Here is a 25,061-nt window from a genome sequence, read left to right on the forward strand (position 1 = left end):
GAACTTGGTGCAAGATCTTGGGTAAGGCCATGTGGCGATCCCTCGACCTGAGCCGTAGATATGGATTGAACGGGGCATAGCTCCTCGCTTGAGCTATCTTCCGTGGCCCCATAGGCCTCATCGTCGTCTCCTACCTCGTCGACGATTTCTTCTGCCTCGAGCATTTCTACGTCTGCGTCGTAGTTGGAGTCGATCTCTGCCGGTGGATTGGAAATCGGCTCTTTATCTCCCTGCTAGTCTGCCTCTTCTCCCTCGGTATCGAAAATGTTCACCGGGTCAGGTGCCGTCTGCTGGGCCTCCTGGCGCGCCACGCGCCCAAGTCGAATCGTCTTCTTGGAGCGGAAACGAGAACAAGCCATACAGTTGGCTTCATCGTGATCCGGCGACAGGCACTTGTTGCACACCGGGTGGACGTCGATGTGGGATACTTTGAGTTGCACACGGGCACCTTTTGAACGGGCTCCGTTCCATGATGTTTCGTCGAATAAGGCTTGTTGCGTCGACCGGGCCTCGAGCACCGAAGAGCCACGCGACTCCTCTGGATGTCCGACTCGGGAACTGAGCTGGAACAGAGCTGGGCACCGATCGCAAGACAATACCCACGATAGGAAAGGCCCTTGGGCCGAAAAGAAAGTTTCTATTGATTCCGAACTTGAGTGATCAAATATGCATCCGAACCCAATGGCGGAAAAAAATGTGGTTCGACAATAAGTTAAACTGGAAGGATCACATACAGGCAATCAAATCAAAGTCGCTCTCCTCAGTATGGGGCTTTAAACAATTTAAGCAAAAAAACAGAGGTCCCTCCCTGCAGTCAATTCTGTCGGCTTTTAATGCATTGGTACGCCCTCAGTTTCAATAAGGTGTAGAGGTATTATATATGGGAGGTAAATAGGATTGGAACTTAAAAGAGGTAAATGCGTCAAACAGCTGCTAGCACACCTCTCGGCAACAATGATACAGGCCGTACGAGTGGAATGTCACCTTACAGCCTGGAATTTCCGCGGTACGAGAACAGTATTGAATTTATGGCAGAGAATGAATGGAGAGGGGCCTGCCAAAGTAGAAAAACTCTGCAAAAATGCAATAGAGGCTAGTGAACTAAATTGGGCGTCCGAAGCTAGAATCAGGCTAGACAAGTTATGTGTCAAACTATCCTTAAAACCAGACCAATGGAAGTCGGACGGCAGATTCCCAAGTCGGCGTTGCGTGCGATTATTAATTCGAAGGCCTGAGAGGAAGATTTGGGTTATTTGAGGAGTAAATCGTCCTCCCGGTTCTTGATAAACGGGTGGACCAATGACCAAATATTCCCCTATATTGAGGTTATACCTAATCCAAAACTTAGAAATACAATCTTGAAATTTAGAGTGGGCCTGAACCCATGCAACACTGATCGGATGATAAAATCCGCTATGACGAATAAACAAGGTCTGTGTACATGTGGATTACATGTAAAATGAAACGGCCCACATATTCTGTCCGACTGCTTGTGGTTCTTAGAAGAACGGAAACATTTTTGAAACCCCTTTTGACTGCAGATTAAATTTTTAGCAGGGATCAAGCGCTTAGCTTGCTGATAAATATAAGATTTTTAAATGTGACATGTGCAATGGGAAGATTTTCAATTGCTATACAGGAGTAATTGAAGGAATTGGTTATATAATTTATAAGGGGTGGGGCAGAAATGTGATGTTACCCATGCTTGGGGATGCCCCTGTTAATTACGGTGGTCCTACAAAGGTATACCTAATATATAAATGATTCCTTCCCCTTGCTGATGATGAACTAGGTATTCCAAATGGTCTGCTAGAGTTTATTTGATTGTATCAGGATTTTATTGTGTTTTATATGTTTTAACGTTATAGGGTTTGTACAAATCACATTTTAATTGTATGTATTGTAGCTCTCCCTTTTAATGGCTATATATGCCAAATAAAAATATAATAAACGAACAAACGAGATCGTTATGCATAAAAAACAAGCTGGTAATCTTGCTGGTATTTTCTTCTTCGAGCTCTCTTATGGTCAAGTCAGTTAAGTCTTTCTTCCTCCTTAGAGGGGTGAAGTGGAGTCTAGAAGGTCAAACGTAATGGATTGCCATAAGAGGAAGGGTGTAACCACCTCCAACTGAAAAGCCAATTTTGTCCTGACACAGAATTCCTGAAGTTCACTTGCCTAGTGATTGCAACAAGGGCCACAGGCTTGATGGTCAAGAGGAGTGTAATCCTGCTGTTTGCCCGAGCGGGATATCCAAGATGGCCTCCGCAGAATACACAGGGGGCAATGAGGGTGGCGGACCATGTGACCGCCTCGGCCCTAGGAGCGTCCCGGGAAGTCAGGAAGGTAGCCCAAAAACGCTGCATCCAAAGCTGGAGGAGCCGAAGACTGTCTGCCCAGAGGCACTGCTGTTCAGTACAGCTGTCCTGCAGCGGTAGAGTACTCTGTGATTCCCTCTGCCATGACCCCGGAGGGCCGTGGCCCCAGGCAAGTGCCCTTTTTACAATATTTTTTCCTAGGAAGGTGGAGAGGAGGAGTAAATGGGAACACCACCTCTTCACTTTAGTAAACAGAGCACTGGAGCACGGTCACAGTGTTGCTTAGGTGACGGCAACCTTAGGTTTTGTCATTCCCTACTCGGACGGTATTGTGTAGGTCTTTGAGGGAGAGTCCACCTAACTGTTGGGACCTGGACCGGAGAGGGAACTGGGATAGAGACAACCCCTGTATAATACGTAGACTTGTTTGGTTTGTTTTGACTACCTGCCTTGCCTATTTTCCTTTCTTTAAACGACTCAATGTGACCACCATATGATGGAGATCTTCCCCGAATGTGGTGAATTTGTTAGCGTTTCAAGATATTAAAGGACACCTACCTATACAAACCCCTTGGCGTGTGCCTCTTCCTTACCCCTAGTGACCACAGTGATGTCAAAAGCTCCTAACCAAATATAAAAATAAACAAAATAAAAAACTGCTTCCTGCCCTATCATGATTAAGTGTGCCCCTCTCGAGGGGAGGGTGGGTTGTTCATTGTTGTAGTTTCTTTTTCAGGGGTGTGCATCTGGGGCGAAAGGCACTCTGCTAATTGGGGATGTGGGTAGTTCTAAACCAGCGGAGCAGGGCGGTAGGGAGGGGGGATGGAGTACAGGGTGTTGGGGATGTGGGTGGGAAGGGATGGGAGGTGGTTGGGAACAGTTTGGTAACTTCGGCAATGTCACATCAGTCCTTTTATTGTTATTTAACAAGAAGCGCACCTCTGGGCAAGGTATCCGGCCAGACATATTCCTCTGTGCATAGGCAGGTGGTTTGGCGGGAAAATCTAACAGCTCACACACATCTCGATGAAGTGGGATAAGAGTCTAAAGGTACTGAGTTGGAACGTCAACAAACTGGGAGATAAGCACAAGCGCACTATCGTTTTACAGGCCATTAAACGACACCTCCCTGACGTAGTCCTCCTTCAGGAAACACACCTTTTGGGCAACACATGCCAAGCAGTGAACCGATGGGGCTACTACATGGCGAATCACTCAGGCTTCACCTCGGGATCTCGAGGAGTGAGCATATTACTTCGACGCAGCTTCCCCTTAATCATTGAACACTCCGACTCAGACCCCTTGGGATGCTTCGCTGCTAATATCAGGTTCATGGGAGGGCTACAAGATCAACCTAGTCACGGTCTATATGCCACCTGGGCTTCAGACACAGTCATACCAAGAGCTAGGTAAACTAATCCTTTCACTCCCCGAGGGACGCCTTCTGATAGGGGGCAATTTTAACGCAGTGGTGTCGGGTACACTAGATAGATTTCCACTTAGAAACATCCCACAGGGTCACCGATGGCTCACTGATTTCTTAGAGGCTTTTGGCCTTTTAGATCTGTGGCGAACCCGCCATCCATGAGACTCACAGTACACCTTCTGCTCGGGTCTGCACCGATCGGTCTCACGCCTTGATTACTTATTAGCACCACAATACCACAACACAACACTTCGGGAGGTCACTCATCTGGCAAGAGGGGTATCAGACCACTCGCCGCTGTTAGCCCACCTCACTAAGGGCGACAAACGAGAGGGATGCACAGCGCAGATTAATGCGTGGTACCTGAGATGCAAACCCATCAGACGCAGTCTCCTCCTTTCTATAGACCGATACTTTGCCGAAAACGATGGCACCGTGACCTCGTCCATTATGCTCTGGGAGGCCTTCAAAACCGTACTTAGAGGTGAGGCCCTATCGGCGATCTCAGGGCGCCGAAAGGAGCGTGCGGAGCAAATAGCAAGCATGGAGAGAGACTTACTGCAGCGAGAAGGAGTAGTTTCTGTCCTGTAACTCCAGTTCTGTAGTAGGGGTATCTCTGTTATAGTCATAATCTAGTAAATAGTCCCGCCCATGTGCGTGGACCCCGGAGCAATCAAAAATAATCTCTTAAAGTGTCGAAAAATGCAGACCTGCACAGACACTTAAGAGAGAATTAAAGACAGATAATGCAGCCTATAAAACAGGCTACACTGTCCAGTACTTCAACTAGAAATTCCACCAAAAAATCCAAATAACAGCAAATCCTGTACAGATTTCCCTTGCTTCAGCAGCAAAAACCCTCTGGAATGATAGAGATGAGGATCTGGACAGGCAAGCCTCATAGGCTGCCATTATGTGGCTCAGAACAGGATACTGTGCCTTTAAGAGAACTTTCCAGAACTTCACAGTATCCCAGAATGCACTGCAGGTCCCTTTTACTTTCAGTTCTTTTTGAAGGCGTAACACGCCAGACCTGTAACATTCCTTACATGAATATCTCTCTCCACCGGGGAGGTGGGCGGGCGCTTATGACTATAACAGAGATACCCCTACTACAGAACTGGAGTTACAGGACAGAAACTACTCCTTCTGTAGTAGGGGATCTCTGTGTATAGTCATAATCTAGTGAATAGAATGGCAAGCCCGTCCCCACACCAAAGCGGCGGTGGAGAAACGAGAAATAACACCACTATTGTGCGAACAGATTTCGCAGCGAAGCCTGCCCAACCTGAGCGTCTGGTCTGGCATCAGCGTCCAGGCCGTAATGCTTAGCAAAGGTATGAACCGACTTCCAAGTGGCCGCCTTGCAGATTTCTGCAATGGGAACATTACGAAGCAAAGCCGTCGTGGCAGCCTTGCCCCTGGTGGAATGAGCCTTAGGTTTGCCCCCTAAGGTCTTATTAGCCTTTTGGTAACACAATTGTATGCAGGACACAATCCACCTCGAGATGGACTGCTTAGAGGTAGCAAGACCTGTCCTAACCGATCCATAATTGATAAACAATTGGTCCGACCTACGAATATCTTTGGTTTTATCCAGATAAAATTTCAACACCCTCCGAACATCCAGGGAATGTAAAGACCTTTCCGCTGGAGATGAAGGATTCTGAAAAAACGTTGGCAAAGTTATAGTCTGGTTGACATGAAAATCAGAAATAACCTTGGGAAGAAACTTAGGGTGAGTACGCATAACAACCTTAGCAGCATGAAATACAGTATAAGGTTCTTGGCAACACAGCGCCTGAATTTCACTCACCCTGCGGGCCGATGAAATGGCCACGAGGAAGGCCGCCTTCCAGGACAGGTGCTGCAACGAAGCCTTATGAATAGGTTCAAAAGGCTCCTTCATCAATCTGGACAGCACCACATTCAATTCCCATGAAGGCGAAGGAAGCCTGACAGGAGGGAATACTTTCTTCAAGCCTTCCAAAAAGTCTTTGATCACAGGGATCTGGAAGAAGGAAGTCTGTGAAGGGCATCTCCTGTAGGCAGTCAATGCAGCCAGATGGACCTTAATGGAATGGACATTAAGGCCAGACTGCGCCAGATGTAGAAGATATGGAAGGATGACATCTTCCTTACATGTCGTCGGGTCATAGTTCTTGGACTTGCGCCAGATACAAAACCTCTACCACTTGTAAGCATAAGAAGTCCTAGTGGAAGGTCGCTTAGCCTCCTTCAGTATGTCCATGCAATCTTCTGGGAGATTAAGATGGCCATATTGCACTATCTCAGGAGCCATGCCGCCAAACTCAAAGACGAGAGAGGTTGGGGTGCAACATCCGCCCCCCCGAACTTCGTGAGAAGGTCCGGCCTGCACGGCAACTTCATGTGAGGAAGGAGAGACCGGTGAAGCAGGTCCGTGAACCACCACTGCCTGGGCCATTCCGGGGCAATCAGTATCATCCGCGCCCTGGACTGGGACAGCTTGATGAGAACCGTCGAATCAGGGGAATGGGTGGAAAAGCGTACAGAAAGCTGTTCGACCAGTTGATCCACAACGCATTCCCCAGCGTCCCCGGCTGGTAGTACCTTGAGGCGAAGTCTCGGCATTTGCTGTTTTCTGCGGTGGCGAACAGATCTACGTCTGGAATCCCCCACCTTGCGAAGACTTCTCCTAGTACTTCGTCGCTTATGACCCATTTGTGGTTTTCCTGAATCAGTCTGCTCAGTGCGTCTTCCTGAATCAGTCTGCACACCTGGCAGATGGGTGGCCGTTATCGTCAGTCCTCGGGCCAGAAGCCTGTGCCAGATCGCCTGCGCCTCCTGCGACAGGGTGCGTGATCTCGAACCCCCCTGCTTGTTGAGGTAATATATCGTGGTCGTATTGTCCGTCTGTACAAGCAGAGAGTTGGTCTGGAAGGACGGGTGAAAGGCCTTCAGTGCCAAGTGAACAGCTCTGAGTTCCAGGAAATTGATGTGGTACGTGGACTCCGTCGGGGACCACGTCCCTTGAATCTGTAAATCTCCGGAGTGCGCTCCCCAGCCCTGGAGAGAAGCATCCGTCACGATAATCTGAGTGGGAATGTCCTTGTGGAAGGGAACTCCCCTGAGGAGATTCTCCGCTGAACACCACCACTTCAGAGACTGAAGAGCATGCAGAGACAGTCGTATCTTGTCGTCCCACGATCCTCTCCTCTGGTCCCACTGATCCTCCAAGCACTCCTGCAGCGGTCTCATGTGTAGCCGCGCGTGTGGCGTCAGGAAGATACAAGAGGCCATCGATCCCAGTAGAGAAGACACCTTCCTCACTGTCGTAGATGGAGTGGTCATAAGAGCCTGGGCCTTCCAAAGGAGTGATAATCGTCGCTCCTCCGAAGGACACACGCTTGCTGACATCGTATCGATGGTGGCCCCCAAGTACTGAATGCACTGGACCGGAGTCGGGACAGATTTGGATATGTTGATGTGCAACCCCAGTTTGTTCAATAGAACGCACGTCTTCTGGAAGTGCGCTTGAGCTTCCGAGAAGGAGGAGGCCTTGATCAACCAATCGTCCAGGTACGGGTAGACAAACACCTTGTTCTTCCTCAGGTGTGCCGCTACCACTGCCATGCACTTCGAGAAAGTTCTGGGCGCAGACTTCTGCCCGAATGGAAGTACAGTGTACTGATAGTGATTGGTGCAGACTTGAAATCGCAGGAACTTCCTGTGTTTGAGTGCAATGGGCACATGGAAGTACGCATCCTGTAGGTCTATTGCACATAGCCAGTCTCCCTGTTGCAACTGAGGATAAATCTGATGCAACGGCAGCATGCGAAACTTTTCTCTGCGAATCCACTTGTTTGCTTGTCGCAAGTCCAGAATGGGCCTGAACTCGTTCTTGTCCGTCTTGCGGACCAGAAAGAACCGGGAGTACAGACCTCTTCGAGACAGAGGCACGTCTTCTATCGCCCTTTTCCTTAACAGGATATCGGCCTCCGCCTGGAGCTCGCGCAGTTGATACCGCGAGCTGACCGGTGGAATTGATGGAGGCGGGCTGGTGAACCGAAGACTGTATCCATTGCAAACAATATTCAGCACCCACTTGTCCTGAGTAATTTTTCTCCACTCTGCCAGAAAAAATTGAACGCTTCCCCCCACCGGAGCGGGTAACGGATGAAGGGGAAGTAACCGCTCAGTGTCGAGGCCGGGCCTTTGTTAGCTGTAGAGGACTGCTGTCCACCTCTACCCTTCTGGCACTTTTGGAAGGGTCTCCGGAACTGCTGCTGTTGTTGCTGCTGCTGTCCCGAAGACTGTCCTCGCCCTCTGCCCTGTGCACCGAACCGTCTCTGGAACGGTCGGTAGGGCTTCTTTTCTTTGGGCTTCTCCAAGCCCACTGCAGTCAGGATCTCTGCCTCTGCCTTCATGCGGGCCATCTCATCATCGGCATGTTTTCCGAACAGAGTCTCTCCTGAAAACGGCAGATTGGCCACCCGCTGCTGGGCCTCCGGCTTGAGTGACGTGAGCCTGAGCCAAGCATGGCGGCGCTGGTTGATCCCATGGCAGTACCCATGGGCCCCCAAGAGAGAGATATCCGCAGCCGCGCTGATGACCTGGTTTGAAACCAGCAACCCTTCCTTAAGGATCTCTAGGAAGTCCTCCCTCTTGTCTCGTGGCAGAAGTTCCGTGTCGTACCTCCCCAGCAAGGCCGAATCACTGGAGGCTTTCATGGTAGTGGAAGCAGTCCCACAAGCCTTCCTCCCAGCCGAGTCGATCCATCGGCTTTCCTTGTCAGGCGGCACGGTGGAGGACGGGGAGGTAGAGTGCAACTTCCTGGCCGCCGTCACTATAACGGAATCGGGTACTGGATCCATTCGCAGGAATGCCGGGTCCGAATCCGGGGCCCTGTACTTCTTCAGAAGTCGGGAGGGAGCGGCCTTCACCACCGCTGGCGCAAGGTTCCACCAAAGCTGGCACTAGTGGCAGCAAAGGGCGAGACAGATGCTTCTTGTGAAGTGTCTCAAATATCACGGACGTCGTAGGTATAGGCGCCGTCACCGTGATGCCCAACTTCGTCGCCCCCCTCAGGAGAACATCCTGGAACGTGCTGATGTCGTCCACCGGAGACACCCTTGTCCCCGGGGAATCCGACAAGGTCGGCGAATAGGACCGTGTCCTGGAGGAGTCCGTGCGGGACCTGGATCCTCGCCTCCTATGGCGGCGTCTAGATCTAGTGGAGGATCTGCGCCGACTCCTAGATCTTCCTCTCCGTCCGGAGCGTGATCTTGACCTCCTAGGCCTCGGGCGATCCGCTGGTTCCACCGGCGCGGGCGTCTTAGGCTTGGCCGGGGCCTGCGGCTTCGGAGTCCCCTTGGGAGGTGTCGGAAACCTGGGCAATGAAAACGACCTCGGAGGTGGCTTCAGTGGCACCTGAGGTTGAGGAACAGTGTGTGGAATCGGAGGCAAAGGAGGAGGGGTAGGAATCCTCGGAGGAAGACCCCTCGGTAATGGCGGCGGAGGCGTAACCTGCGCAGGCGTATACACCTCGGAATACACTGAGCCCGGTGATCCACCACCAGCCTGGGACGTCGGAGAGCCTCCCATGGCATCAGGCCTCCTCTCCCGCTTCTTCGACGTCGAAGAACGGTGATCAGACGGCGAGCGTCGGCCCCTCGACGTCGAGCGTCTCTTCCTCGGCGTCGACCGCCTTCCATGCCTCGACGTCGATCTCTCGTGTCTTGACGGGGATCTCAACCGCCTCGACGACGACCTCTTGCGCCTCAACGGCGACCTCTTGCGCCTCGATGTCGACCTCGACCGCCTCAACGGCGACCTCGACCGCCTCAACGGCGACCTCGACCGCCTCAACGGCGACCTCGACCGCCTCAACGGCGACCTCGACCGCCTCAACGGCGACCTCTTCCGCTTACACGGCGGACCACTCCTCGACGACGAGGATCCCCTCGACGACGATGTTCTTCTCCTCTTCACCGACGGCGAGCGGCGGTGTCGCTTCGACGGCGAGCGCCGACGCCGGGCACTTCGACGTCGATCACTCGACGTCGAGACTGACGAGGATGACGACGAAATCGTCACCGGAGACTTCGACGGCGGTCTGTGTACATCCCTCGACGTCGAGCGCCGACGGTGCTTCGCCCCAGAGCCCTGGGGGGACAGGGAACAGACCGTAGTCATTCCTCTCGACGTCGTAGTCGCTGCAATCGACCCAGACGGAGAGTGGGCACGTTTGCTGGTCTTCCTGCCCCTGGGGAGCCCCCCAGAGCCCTCAGCATGGGCAGAAGGAGCCCCTCCAGACCCACCTTGTGCCTTCAACCTTCTTTCCTCGAGTCCCTGAAGCCTGATCTTCTTTCTTTCCTTCAGGGTCCTGCCAGAGAAGCCCTGACAAATCTCACACTCCTCTGGGACATGGGAAGAGGGAAGGCAGAGGATACACACCTCATGGGAATCCGATTTGGCCTTCTTCCTGGAGCACTCCGGGCATTTGTCAAATAATGCAGGCATATTTGACATCAAAAAGGAGCAAAAACCAAGAAGAACAGCACTAAAGTACTTTAGAAGCACTCAAAACGAAATTAATAGTGAAAAATCACCAATAAACCCTTGAAAAGGGAGAGCTCAATGCTCCAGGGTCCTGCTTGCAGGAGCCGGAAAAAAACTGAAAGTAAAAGGGACCTGCAGTGCATTCTGGGATACTGTGAAGTTCTGGAAAGTTCTCTTAAAGGCACAGTATCCTGTTCTGAGCCACATAATGGCATCCTATGGGGCTTGTCTGTCCAGATCCTCCTCTCTATCATTCCAGAGGGTTTTTGCTGCTGAAGCAAGGGAAATCTGTACAGGCTTTGCTGTTTTGTGGATTTTTTGGGTGGAATTTCTAGTTGAAGTACTGGACAGTGTAGCCTGTTTTATAGGCTGCATTATCTGTCTTTAATTCTCTCTTAAGTGTCTGTGCAGGTCTGCATTTTTCGACACTTTAAGAGATTATTTTTGATTGCTCCGGGGTCCCCGCACATGGGCGGGACTATTCACTAGATTATTACTATACACAGAGATCCCCTACTACAGAAACAGAGGCTACCGCGGGGGGTGATCCCGCAGCAGTCCACCTTATGGAACTCAAGGCAGCGGAACATAGGGCACTAGTTACCGACGCTGCTAAGGCCATTGCGAGAGACAAAGAGGGTAGATTGTACGACCAAGGGGATAAGGCGGGCAAGCTCATAGCTTGGCTCGACAAAAAACAACAGGCACATAGAGTAGTCGCTGAGCTCCGACTGGAGTCCGGTGAAGTACGCACCGAGCCCGAGTCATCGTTCAAGAGTTCACGTCCCATTACCAAAAGGTATACAGTAGAGGCTCGGATCGGCCGGATGAGGACTCTGTCTCCTTACTGACCGATATACGCATGCCCTCTCTCTCAGACTCGGAGAGGGAGGAATTGGAGGCGCCGATCACGGTTGAGGAATTGACCCGAGCAATCTTAGACCTCCGGTCTGGGAAGGCCTTAGGACCCAAGGGATTACCGATAGTACTCTACAAGCTGAACCCCTCTGGCCTCGGCCCATACCTAAAAAAGATGGTCGAGGAATGCAAGGAACGAGGTATCTTGCCTCAGGACCAGCGTATAGCCACAATAGTGGCCATTCACAAAGAGGGGAAACCAAGGGACTCCTGCGCCTCTTACAGGCCCATATCCCTTCTAAACGCAGAGCCCAAAATATTAGCCAAATTCCTTTCTAACAGACTAAAGCCTGTCCTTCCTGCCTTGGTCCATCCGGACCAATCTGGCTTTATGCCACACCGCAACACTGCGCTCAATCTCCGTAGGTTACATGGAGTCCTGGGCCGCTGCCACACTCGAAGACGCAGTGTTGCTCTCCCTGGACGCTACGATGGCATTCGACACGCTGGAGTGGTCCTATATGATGGCGGTCCTCCGCAAACTAGGATTTGGCCCCAGCTTCATAGGATGGGTGCGCCTCCTCTATACTAAGCCCTTAGCTCAAGTCTCAGTTAACAACAAAATTTCCAAACTTTTTGAACTAGGACGGGGAACGAGACAGGGCTGCCCTCTCTCGCCCCTCCTATTCGCCCTCTCACTAGAGCACCTGGCCGCGTGGATCAGGCAAGATCTCTCCCTGAAGGGGATACGTTGGGCCGATGGCTGGGAGGACAGAATTTCGCTTTATGCGGATGACGTCCTACTATACCTCACCAGACCCAGAAAGTCCTTAATAGTCTTCATGGATATTATAACCAACTTCTGTAAAAACTCAGGCTATAGCATTAATTGGGGCGAATCCGTTCTCTACGTACTGCAGGGAGAGGTTCCCATGCTTCCACGGAACTGCCCTATCACGGTGGCCTCCGAGGGATTCCGTTACCTGGGAGTATTCATTTCCAAAGACCCGGTGGTGAGATACGAGAGAAACCTCCTTCCGCCTCTCCAGCGATTCAAGAAAGACACTGCTTCCTGGCGGCAACTCCCGCTGTCCCTCCACGGAAGGGCGGCACTCTTCAAAATGATGACACTGCCTAGGTTTTTGTACGCCCTCCAAAATCACCCGGACCTTGTCCCGAAGGCGTACTTCGCCTCTATCGAGGCCACTCAGAGAGAACTGCTGTGGGCTGGAATGCCCCGCATATCCATACAGAAACTGACCTTGGGATGGTTTGACGGGGGTATAGCACTCCCTGACATCCGCAAATACTACTGGACCGCGCATCTCTCGGCCATTAACCAGTGCACATATAGCGATGGGAATGACCCGGCGTTTGGAATGGACCGATGGCTGCTGGAGGGCGGAAACTTCGAGGCGGCACTCTACTCCAAACTGGGACTATTCCCGCTTACGGGGCCCACGCAACAATCGGTACAGATTTGGCATATCGCGCAGCGCACACTAGGCTGGGCGGATACCCTCACGATGGCGACCCCCCTGTGGGTCTCGGAGAGGCTCGGCAGGCTAGGCCGAACCAAAGGGTTCCGCAACTGGGACCTCATAGGCATCTCTCACGTGAGGGATCTAAGGGGCCCGAAGGGGATGATACCATTTGCATCACTCCAGCAGACATACGAACTAGCCCAAGCAGAACACTTCAGGTACACTCAGGTCCGACACTCCCTACAAACTAACATTCCTGCGGGCACGCAGCCTCCTGCCTCCTCGCCGCTGGAGTGTGAATAGGGGGTCCCCGCAAGAAGGGTGTGTTGTACTCGCTACACACACTAACAATGCTTCAATGGCTAACAAACAAGTCAAAACAGAAAATCAAAAATGTCAAAAAATTTCAAAAGTATTGCAATTTATTTACAACACCAGCCAACTACAATAATAGAAATTCTTAATATTACTTCATATTGGATGAATAGCCCCAAAGGGAGAGGAAGGAAGGAAGGGGGGTGCTCAAAGGTGTGAAAGTTGAAGGAATAGGCACAGTTAATCAAGGAAACACAATTATTGATACCATAGTCAATAGGGAATCAAACATTTCAAATACAAAAGCCGAAATGTATGGCCTCCATTGATAAATTAATACAAAAAGACATTCTACGGTCACAAACTGTGATGGAAACTGTCAGGGGCATGTGCAGGATGTCCAAAAGGAAAGAGCCGTCGACGTTTCGACCCCTATCTGTAGGTTAAGTTAGATCCTTAGGCGGGGTCTTCATCAGGACATACAAAGGGGGGTGTGGGGCAATTGTATCTGAAAAATTAAAACAGGATATCAAAATATTGAAGTGGCGAAACTCAATTAAAACCGTCGTGTAACGACGGGATAGATCAATTCAGTCAAAATTACCATGGAAATTAGGCCTGGAAAGCTCTAATGCAGGAACTAGAATAGACCGCTCAAAGTAGTGGTCAATCTCAACGATACAGATTCGCAACTGCAGAGGAGAAATAAAATCAGAATAGCAATCAGTTGTCAAAGGGATTTTGTGGCAGAAGTAATTAGGCCAAAAATTCAAACTCAAGGGCAAACTTACACAAAACTACACTCATTCATCCGAATGGTGAGTTTATATCAGATCGCGGTTTTCACTCGCCGTCTGAAGGGTGTGTCACCCAGCATGACGGTTATGCTGTAGGTGAAAGTTCAAATAATATCAAAGTCTAGAGGTTGACTGATGAGTCACACCAGAGTAAGGCCAGTACTGAATAGTTGTACTTACATCTTTAGTCACAAAAGTACTTGAAAGAAAATTCGCCCACCACCTGCAAAAAAATGCCGGCTATCACTATGCTGAATCCAAACACAGAGAGAAAAATTGTTGTAAGTCAAGGGAAATGTTACTTACAATCCACGACTTCCAATTGTGAATAAAGGAAGGGCAGCTAGTTCCTAAAGCGTCAATGCAGTAGGGCGCTGTGAACAAGGGAAATTGAAACCATGTTTTTCTTTCAGCCGCAAAATTATACATACTTAGTCCATACCACCCACAACAACCCAAACATAGCACAAGGGCCGAGGAACGAGTTACTCACATCACTCCAAATTGGAAACACGGCACAGCACGGCAGACACCCCGTAGCCGGCACGGTTTAAAGAGGCAAATCTAAGGTCAGGCAAGGCTCCGTGATGGTAACGCTGTGTGGGAAAACAAAACAAGAACACGGGGCAACCCGTCAAAAAGTGGCTTCTCGTGAAGAGCTTCTATCTAATCATAGCCGGCAGACGTGCACAATGCTACTTTCATTCAATCCAATTGTCGAGGCACCGCTCACGGCACACCAAGTGAACTCCGCCGCCGACTACGCGGAGTTTAAAATGTGTAATCACGTGGCCTATCCCGTGCTCGAAAGTGAAGAGTTACTTCACAGACATTCGGGGAAAGAATTGGAAGAGGTGTAAATATCAGAAAAAATAATGTATGCATTCTAAATTACTCAAGCCAATTCTTATACGCTTCCTAAGTTAACGTACATAGTCAGAGTATGGTTATTTTTATGATGCCATGACCGGGACCACCCATTAATATAAATAAATAATCACGATACCAGCCTTGTATAATCTGAGTCTGCCAATCGTAATCAGAAAGGTATTGTAGGGTGAGAAGACGCGCTTGCTAACAGCAACTAAGTTGGACCTTTACAATCCATTACTACCCAGAATACGGTGGGATGTGGTCAACTTGGTCAAAAAGTCAAAAGGGTCAACTAATGGATCGATACGATGGTAAATTGTCACAGATTGTCAAATAATGAGTCAAATGATCAGTCCCTTGGGGTACATAAGTACACACACAATTAGCCCACCACAAGGTAATCGTGCAACTCTCTAACATGAGGTTGTAGACTATTTACATAGGGCAAGGCATTTATGACATCCAAGATTATCAAATGAAATTATCAATTCTAAATGTCAGTTGCAGGTCGATACTGGAATTCTGGAGAAACCCTCTATTGACACAGGCAGAAATATATATCGGGCACTTCTCTAGCATGAGAGTGTAACCGGATTGCATGGTCTTAACCATATTATGTATCAAGCATTGCTACAACATGAACGATCAGTCATCATCCTTGATTTGGAACACCATCATACTAGCCAAGTGCTGCCATTTGTGATAAACTGCTATCCTGTTCGTTGAGGCCATTTTTTATCGAATCCAATAGGGTCATCTATTTGGATTCACGTGTGTTTAGCACTGTCGTTACAATACCCCCTCTTCTACCCAGGGTTACCTTTTCAACGACCAGCCACCTCAAGTCAGTTACTGCGTGGCCTGCTTTTTGCCAGTGGTCTACCAGTGGAGCACCCACCACATTGCATCGTAGCCTACTACTATGGGATGAGATCCTAGACTTAACCTTTTGTTGAGTTTGCCCAACATACACCTGATTGCATGGGCATTGAATGATATAAATTACACAGGCCGAATTGCAATTTGTGTAGTGTTTCAGGTTGAATGTGCGTCCTCCATGGTCAAAAGTCTTGGTCTGAATTGTGGTGTCGCAGGCAATACATGTGCCACATCTATGATGTCCTAACAGAGGGGGCAAGTTCCACAAAGTAGTGATGGTTGGTTGACTAACTGGTTCCAAATAAGAATGAACCACCATGTCCCGTATGTTTTTCGCCCTCTTAAAGGAATGAAGAGGGGGATTGATTTGGTCAATTTCCTCTGCCACTAAGGACCAATTTTTGTTAATAATTTGTTTGATCTCATTACTTCGTGTCGAGAAAGTTGTGACAGATTATGCGGTCTGTCTCCCCTTTGTTGTTTTCTTCTGGGTTCAACAAATTGTCCCGTGGATTATACCACGCACGTTTCCTAGCTCGTTTCACCATCCGTCCGGGGTACCCGCGAGCTATTAAACGCTCACACAGGACCTCAGATTCCTGAATGTAGTTGGTTCTGGTTGAACAATTTCTCCTAATCCTGAGAAATTGGCCGATCGGTAAATTGTCTTTGAGGCCCCTGGGGTGGTGGCTTCCGTATTGTAGCAGGGAATTTCGTTCGGTAGGTTTCCATCAACATAGATGGAAATATCCAAAAAGGGGATACTCGCATTACTTGATTCCATTGTAAATTGAATATGTGGGTTTCTTAAATTCAGCCATTCATGGAACTCCCGCAATTGCTCTTTTGTCCCATCCCAGATGCACAAAACGTCATCAATATATCTGACCCATAGGGTCAGGTTGATCTGGAACGGATTATCGTTTGCAAAGATATATTGCTGCTCGAAGTAGTCCATGAATATAATCGCCAGGTTTGGGGCAAAAGTGGCCCCCATAGCCACCCCCTTGGTCTGTAAATAGAATTCATCTTGAAAGATGAAAAAATTCTTCATCATGGCGATACTGAGGAGCTCAACTATGAAATCCGTAGGCACCGGAGCTGGTCTTTTATCCAGAGCTTGTCGCATCACCTCCAGTGCATCCATTTGAGGTATACTGGTATACAGCGACACAATGTCGCATGTTACCAAGAGTTCTCTTGCTGGATTGAATGGTCTCTCATCTATAAGGTTGATTGTTTGAGTGGTATCCCGAAGGTAAGCCCTGGTGTTAAGGGCAATGGGCTTTAGGAAAAAGTCAACATATTTACAAAGCGGCTCCAGCATTGACACGCAGCCAGATACAATTGGACGCCCGGGAGGGTTGTCCAGATTCTTATGCACCTTGGGTAGGGTATATACAGTGGCCAACCTTGGGAATTTTTGATTAAGAAATTTGAATTCTTGTTCAGTTAGGAAACCGGCGTCCAGACCTTTCTGTGTAACTGCCAAAATGTTCATTGCGAGTTCACGTGAAGGGTCGCTAGATAATTTCAGATAGCTTACTCCATCCGTTAGTTGCCTATATATTTCTTCTTTGTACTTGCCAAGGTCTTGTACTACAATGGCACGCCCTTGTCAGCGGGCTTGATAACCACCTCTTTGTTGGTACTCAATCCGATTAGTGCCTTTTTCTCCACTTTGCTTAAGTTCAGTTTGGAGAATTTGCGTTGATCCAAAGCTTGGTCTACTGCAGTAGTAACAAGTTCCTCAAAAACCAGGATTTTGTGGCTCATGGCGTAAGTCGGTGGGAAGAAAATTGAGGGTACCCTTAGTCCGGTGGTAGAACTTGACTGTCGAGTTTTCTGATTTCGAAAGAAATACCTCAGTCTAATCTTCCTGAAGAATCTATATAGTTCTGTCTTCAGTAGAAATTTGTTTGCTGGGGCCGTTGGAACAAATGAAAGGCCTCTACTTAAAACCTTTATCTCCTCTTCCTGTAAATTGTAAGTAGAGATGTTGATCACAGGGTTAACAGCGGACCTACTGGAGCTGGGTGTATCCGACCCATTAGCTCTTTCTGGAACGGGGACGTAGTTTACCACCTGTAGGTGTTCCTCCTGGTTGATATCTCCCCATGTACCTCGGGGCGGAATGTCACTCGTTTCTGTTGCTTGCCTCGGTTGCCCTCCCAACCCCCGGGATTCTGTTGCTGGCCTCACGCTTGTCCTCTCGTCCAGTTGTTGCCCCGTCCTCGGGGTGGCCGCCATTGTCCGCGGCCCTGCTCTAAAAAAAGAGGCGGGTATTGGGGAGGATATTGCTGGTACCCAGCCCCTTGTGGTGGGTAGTTGTAAGAGGTGCTGGGTCCTGGTTCACCGTCACTGCCTGAGCTATACGAGGAGTCAGAGTAGGTCGTGAAATTTCGTCTACCTCGGTATCCCCCGCGATTGCGGTTGATAAAACGCCCTTGATTATCCTGTAGGTGTTCCTCCTGGTTGATATCTCCCCATGGTCCTTCGGGGCGGAATGTCACTCGTTTCTGTTGCTTGCCTCTGTTGCCCTCCCAACCCCGGGATTCTGTTGCTGGCCTCTCGCTTGTCCTCTCGTCCAGTTGTTGCCCCGTCCTCGGGGAGGCGGGTATTGGGGAGGATATTGCTGGTATCCAGCCTCTTGTGGTGGGTAGTTGTAAGAGGTGCTGGGTCCTGGTTCACCGTCACTGCCTGAGCTATACGAGGAGTCAGAGAAGGTCGTGAAATTTCATCTACCTCGGTATCCCCCGCGATTGCGGTTGATAAAACGCCCTTGATTATCCTGCTTGTAGTAATCGAGTTGCAGGTACGGATAAACCGTCTTCTTGTCGAAGGTTCTTAAGTCTTCAGCCAGTTTCTCCAATTTCTTGGTTTGTGCTGTGATATCAAAATCTTTAATCGTGGCCTCCAGATTGTCTAGGGCCTCCTTAGCTTTAGTAAGGGTGCGGTCTCCCAAGATCTCAGCTTTAAGATCAGCGATTTCTTTGCTGAGAGAGACTACTTCTTCCGAGGCAGTCTCCACCCCCAGCACCATCCAGTGCCGGGAGCAATTATTGGCCACGTAGCTAAACCCTTCTTTAAATTTCGGCACGTCCACGAAGATGGCTGGTTCTATCTTGATTTGTAAACCAACCGGGATGATGTTCTCCTGGAGGTATCTTGTGAAAAGGTGTCCGTGTAGCCGTGTTCTTATTAGTTTTTTCTCTAGTCTCTCTAATCGGGATATTTTATCATTAAGAGAGAAATCAATAGTTGGGACAGATGTGGACAGAAAAGTGATGGACAAATCCTTTGTCAACTGATTAATATACTCCTCTGTATATGACAATAATTCTTGTTCTCCCATGGTCTGTTTGAACTTAATTCTATGAAGGAACCTCGCAGGTCAGCACCTGCTCAGGAGACGTTACAAAAAGGGGGGTTTTTACCCATGCAGTCACGGGGACCTGGGCGCTATGTGATACATGTAAATAGGGGGTCCCCGCAAGAAGGGTGTGTTGTACTCGCTACACACACTAACAATGCTTCAATGGCTAAAAACAAACAAGTCAAGTTGTTAGCCATTGGCCGGGCGTCCAATTGAATCTGGCTGCAGGTCAATGCTGGAGCCGCTTTGTAAATATGTTGACTTTTTCCTAAAGCCCATTGCCCTTAACACCAGGGCTTACCTTCGGGATACCACTCAAACAATCAACCTTATAGATGAGAGACCATTCAATCCAGCAAGAGAACTCTTGGTAACATGCGACATTGTGTCGCTGTATACCAGTATACCTCAAATGGATGCACTGGAGGTGATGCGACAAGCTCTGGATAAAAGTCCGGTTCCGGTGCCTACGGATTTCATAGTTGAGCTCCTCAGTATCGCCATGATGAAGAATTTTTTCATCTTTCAAGATGAATTCTATTTACAGACCAAGGGGGTGGCTATGGGGGCCACTTTTGCCCCAAACCTGGCGATTATATTCATGGACTACTTCGAGCAGCAATATATCTTTGCAAACGATAATCCGTTCCAGATCAACCTGACCCTATGGGTCAGATATATTGATGACGTTTTGTGCATCTGGGATGGGACAAAAGAGCACTTGCGGGAGTTCCATGAATGGCTGAATTTAAGAAACCCACATATTCAATTTACAATGTAATCAAGTAATGCGAGTATCCCCTTTTTGGATATTTCCATCTATGTTGATGAAGATCGCCTACAAACCACCTTGTATAGGAAACCTACCGAACTAAATTCCCTGCTACAATACGGAAGCCACCACCACAGGGGCCTCAAAGACAATTTACCGATCGGCCAATTTCTCAGGATTAGGAGAAATTGTTCAACCAGAACCAACTACATTCAGGAATCTGAGGTCCTGTGTGAGCGTTTAATAGCTCGCGGGTACCCCGGACGGATGGTGAAACGAGCTAGGAAACGTGCGTGGTATAATCCACGGGACAATTTGTTGAACCCAGAAGAAAACAACAAAGGGGAGACAGACCGCATAATCTGTGTCACAACTTTCTCGACACGAAGTAATGAGATCAAACAAATTATTAACAAAAATTGGTCCTTAGTGGCAGAGGAAATTGACCAAATCAATACCCCTCTTCATTCCTTTAAGAGGGCGAAAAACATACGGGACATGGTGGTTCATTCTTATTTGGAACCAGTTAGTCAACCAACCATCACTACTTTGTGGAACTTGCCCCCTCTGTTAGGACATCATAGATGTGGCACATGTATTGCCTGCGACACCACAATTCAGACCAAGACTTTTGACCATGGAGGACGCACATTCAACCTGAAACACTACACAAATTGCAATTCGGCCTGTGTAATTTATATCATTCAATGCCCATGCAATCAGGTGTATGTTGGGCAAACTCAACAAAAGGTTAAGTCTAGGATCTCATCCCATAGTAGTAGGCTACGATGCAATGTGGTGGGTGCTCCACTGGTAGACCACTGGCAAAAAGCAGGCCACGCAGTAACTGACTTGAGGTGGCTGGTCGTTGAAAAGGTAATCCTGGGTAGAAGAGGGGGTATTGTAACGACAGTGCTAAACACACGTGAATCCAAATGGATGACCCTATTGGATTCGATAAAAAATGGCCTCAACGAACAGGATAGCAGTTTATCACAAATGGCAGCACTTGGCTAGTATGATGGTGTTCCAAATCAAGGATGATGACTGATCGTTCATGTTGTAGCAATGCTTGATACATAATATCGTTAAGACAATGCAATCCGGTTACACTCTCATGCTAGAGAAGTGCCCGATATATATTTCTGCCTGTGTCAATAGAGGGTTTCTCCAGAATTCCAGTATCGACATGAAACTGACATTTAGAATTGATAATTTCATTTGATAATCTTGGATGTCATAAATGCCTTGCCCTATGTAAATCGTCTACAACCTCATGTTACGAGAGTTGCACGATTACCTTGTGGTGGGCTAATTGTTTGTGTACTTATGTACCCCAAGGGACTGATCATTTGACTCATTATTTGACAATCTGTGACAGTTTACCATCGTATCGATCCATTAGTTGACCCTTTTGACTTTTTGACCAAGTTGACCACATCCCACCGTATTTTGGGTAGTAATGGATTGTAAAGGTCCAACTTAGTTGCCGTTAGCAAGCGCGTCTTCTCACCCTACAATACCTTTCTGATTACGATTGGCAGACTCAGATTATAAAAGGCTGGTATCGTGATTATTTATTTATATTAATGGGTGGTCCCGGTCATGGCATCATAAAAATAACCATACTCTGACTATGTACGTTAACTTAGGAAGCGTATAAGAATTGGCTTGAGTAATTTAGAATGCATACATTATTTTTTCTGATATTTACACCTCTTCCAATTCTTTCCCCGAATGTCTGTGAAGTAACTCTTCACTTTCGAGCACGGGATAGGCCACGTGATTACACATTTTAAACTCCGCGTAGTATCGGCGGCGGAGTTCACTTGGTGTGCCGTGAGCGGTGCCTCGACAATTGGATTGAATGAAAGTAGCATTGTGCACGTCTGCCGGCTATGATTAGATAGAAGCTCTTCACGAGAAGCCACTTTTTGACGGGTTGCCCCGTGTTCTTGTTTTGTTTTCCCACACAGCGTTACCATCACGGAGCCTTGCCTGACCTTAGATTTGCCTCTTTAAACCGTGCCGGCTGCGGAGTGTCTGCCGTGCTGTGCCGTGTTTCCAATTTGGAGTGATGTGAGTAACTCGTCCCTCGGCCCTTGTGCTATGTTTGGGTTGTTGTGGATGGTATGGACTAAGTATGTATAATTTTGCGGCTGAAAGAAAAACATGGTTTCAATTTCCCTAGTTCACAGCGCCCTACTGCATTGACGCTTTAGGAACTAGCTGCCCTTCCTTTATTCACAATTGGAAGTCGTGGATTGTAAGTAACATTTCCCTTGACTTACAACGATCTTTCTCTCTGTGTTTGGATTCAGCATAGTGATAGCCGGCATTTTTTTGCAGGTGGTGGCCGAATTTTCTTTCAAGTACTTTTGTGACTAAAGATGTAAGTACAACTATTCAAACTGGCCTTACTCTGGTGTGACTCATCAGTCAACCTCTAGACTTTGATATTATTTGAACTTTCACCTACAGCATAACCATCATGCTGGGTGACACACCCTTCAGACGGCGAGTGAAAACCGCGACCTGATATAAACTCACCATTCGGATGAATGAGTGTAGTTTTGTGTAAGTTTGCCCTTGAGTTTGAATTTTTGGCCTAATTACTTCTGCCACAAAATCCCTTTGACAACTGATTGCTATTCTGATTTTATTTCTCCTCTGCAGTTGCGAATCTGTATCGTTGAGATTGACCACTACTTTGAGCGGTCTATTCTAGTTCCTGCATTAGAGCTTTCCAGGCCTAATTTCCATGGTAATTTTGACTGAATTGATCTATCCCGTCGTTACACGACGGTTTTAATTGAGTTTCGCCACTTCAATATTTTGATATCCTGTTTTAATTTTTGAGATACAATTGCCCCACACCCCCCTTTGTATGTCCTGATGAAGACCCCGCCTAAGGATCTAACTTAACCTACAGATAGGGGTTGAAACGTCGACGGCTCTTTCCTTTTGGACATCCGGCACATGCCCCTGACAGTTTCCTTCACAGTTTGTGACCGTAGAATGTCTTTTTGTATTAATTTATCAATGGAGGCCATACATTTTGGCTTTTGTATTTGAAATGTTTGATTCCCTATTGACTATGGTATCAATAATTGTGTTTCCTTGATTAACTGTGCCTATTCCTTCAACTTTCACACCTTTGAGCACCCCCCTTCCTTCCTTCCTCTCCCTTTGGGGCTATTCATCTAATATGAAGTAATATGAAGAATTTCTATTATTGTAGTTGTCTGGTGTTTTTTGACATTTTTGATTTTCTGTTTTGACTTGTTTGTTGTTAGCCATTGAAGCATTGCTAGTGTGTGTAGCGAGTACAACACACCCTTCTTGCGGGGACCCCCTATTTACATGTATCACATAGCGCCCAGGTCCCCGTGACTGCATGGGTAAAACCCCCCCTTTTTGTAACGTCCTCACCGCTGGAGGATAGACTTCTTGACGGTCACCTTCCCGAACATGCAATCTCATTCACATATAAGAAAATCATCAATCAGTCCTCTGACCTACTGTCCCCCCTCAAGTGTAAATGGGAAGCTGATAGACTAGAGATAGACGAGTAGGAATAGCGCAGTGCACTAGCCTCCCCTCAGGAGGTGGCTATTCCGGCCGGATTTCGGCTCATCCAACTATAAATCTTACACCGTGTCTACCTCTCAGGGACTAGGCTGCAGAGAATGGGCCGGAGCGCGGATGGGCTTTGTAGACGGGGGTGTGGGGAGGCGGGAACCTTCTTTCATATACTCTGGGACTGCCCACGGTTGCGACAATTCTGGACCCGAGTGACCCGATGTATGCAGGTGGTCTGGGGGGTAGAGGTTTGACTTGAAGCCAAGAAAGGCCTCCTGAATATCTGGGAACCTACAGACCTATCGCTTAGTGGGAAAGTTTGGGCCACCCTAGGTTTTGTGGTCGCTAAAAGGATCATAGCAAGGCTGTGGGGGGCGACTCAACCTCCTAAGATTGGACAATGGAAATCTGATATGGACTGGTGCATGCTCCAGGAGAAGACTGTATACGAGGCAAGGGGCTGCCCGGGGAAATGGACACAGATTTGGTCAGCCTGGAACGATTATAGAGGAAATATCTGTGAGCCTCCCCGAACCGCCCTGATTGACGAACCGCTTGAACTGTGAACTCTATTTAATACATGTTTTTTTTTTGCCCTATGCACTGTGATTACTGTATATGTCCAGAGACTCCTTGGGCTACAAAGGTAACCGATTTAATGCTATACTGTGATGATTGCCACCTGTTTTGTCAATTGTTAATAAAAAGATTTTTTTTTTTTAAAGTGTGTCCCTCTCCAGCCCAAATACATATCATAATGGTATCCTATTAAATACAAGTACCGAGAGAATGAATCTCATTTTACAGGGGCCATGCTAGGCTATGGCCTATAACTAATACGTTTCAAACTGGAGTATTTCTTTAGAAAAGTATTCTTTATGGAGTCACAGCTGAAAATGTTTCCTTGCCTGGATTTGCTGGGATTTAATAAAATCTAGCAATGCTGACAATTTCCACTCCAAAAAAGTGACCTTAATCGTTTCTATAGTTATACTCAGTCAAGGTGTCAGCAATAGATGGCGGAAATAAATCGATACTGCACACCATGCGGGAACATCTGCAGCATTCATTACATCTTTGGACAATTACAGCGAAGAATGCTCTTGATTGTCATGTTGTTAAATCAAGAGAATATTTACCATCATGTGACTCAGTCAAACGCTACAGAAACTGTTAAAAAGGAATCGGCTTAAAACACTAGCTAAAGACACAGTGTCCCCTTGGAGGACAATGGAAAAATAGTAACGAAAACAATTTGTATGCTACTCCACTGCTTTGATTTAAAATACATGCATTCCGATCCGAAAATATTTTTAAATACAACTCATAAATCGCTCATTATGAAAAGGAAATCAATTATACATTTTACGTCTCACCTGCTACAATTTGCATCTAATACAACATTTTCCATTCTTTGAATTATTTCGTCCATTTTAGTTTTCCCTTTTTCTTTCCAAGTGTCTTCCAAAACTGACCCAGTCAACTACAAATACATAAGCACAGCACATAAGCAAAGAAAAGTAGACGTCAGGTTACTGGGTTAATTGTTCATCAAGTCTATCCTCCCAATTCAGAAACATTTTATACCAAACCAACCCTTACACCACCTCGTTTCATGGTAGATGGGAAAAAAAAGATGCTTATAAATGACTACAATTCGCCAACATTGGTAACTTTTATAGATTCACAGGCTCGAGTATTCTGTAAGCAAGCTCGGAGCTCTTGGTAGTCAATTTTAACACAGTAATGTATGTACACTTAAGTAACCATATAAACAGCACTAGACTATATGAAGCCGATTCACCTCCTATGTACCCTAAATATGGTTAATGAGGCGG

The 25,061-nt window shown here is 47.8% G+C and overlaps 1 protein-coding gene across 1 annotated transcript in view; it reads right to left on the minus strand.

Annotated features, from left to right (window-relative positions):
* The window catches only part of PAIP1 (poly(A) binding protein interacting protein 1), a 545,177-nt gene that overhangs the window by 251,089 nt on the left and 269,027 nt on the right, over positions 1 to 25,061 (minus strand). The window contains exon 7 of the mRNA XM_078675041.1: positions 24,600 to 24,706. Within this exon, the coding sequence (XP_078531167.1) occupies positions 24,600 to 24,706 (107 nt within the window). The remainder of the gene's footprint in view (positions 1 to 24,599; positions 24,707 to 25,061) is intronic.

Source organism: Lissotriton helveticus, chromosome 2_1, assembly GCF_964261635.1.
Source record: "Lissotriton helveticus chromosome 2_1, aLisHel1.1, whole genome shotgun sequence".
Lineage (NCBI taxonomy): Eukaryota > Metazoa > Chordata > Amphibia > Caudata > Salamandridae > Lissotriton > Lissotriton helveticus.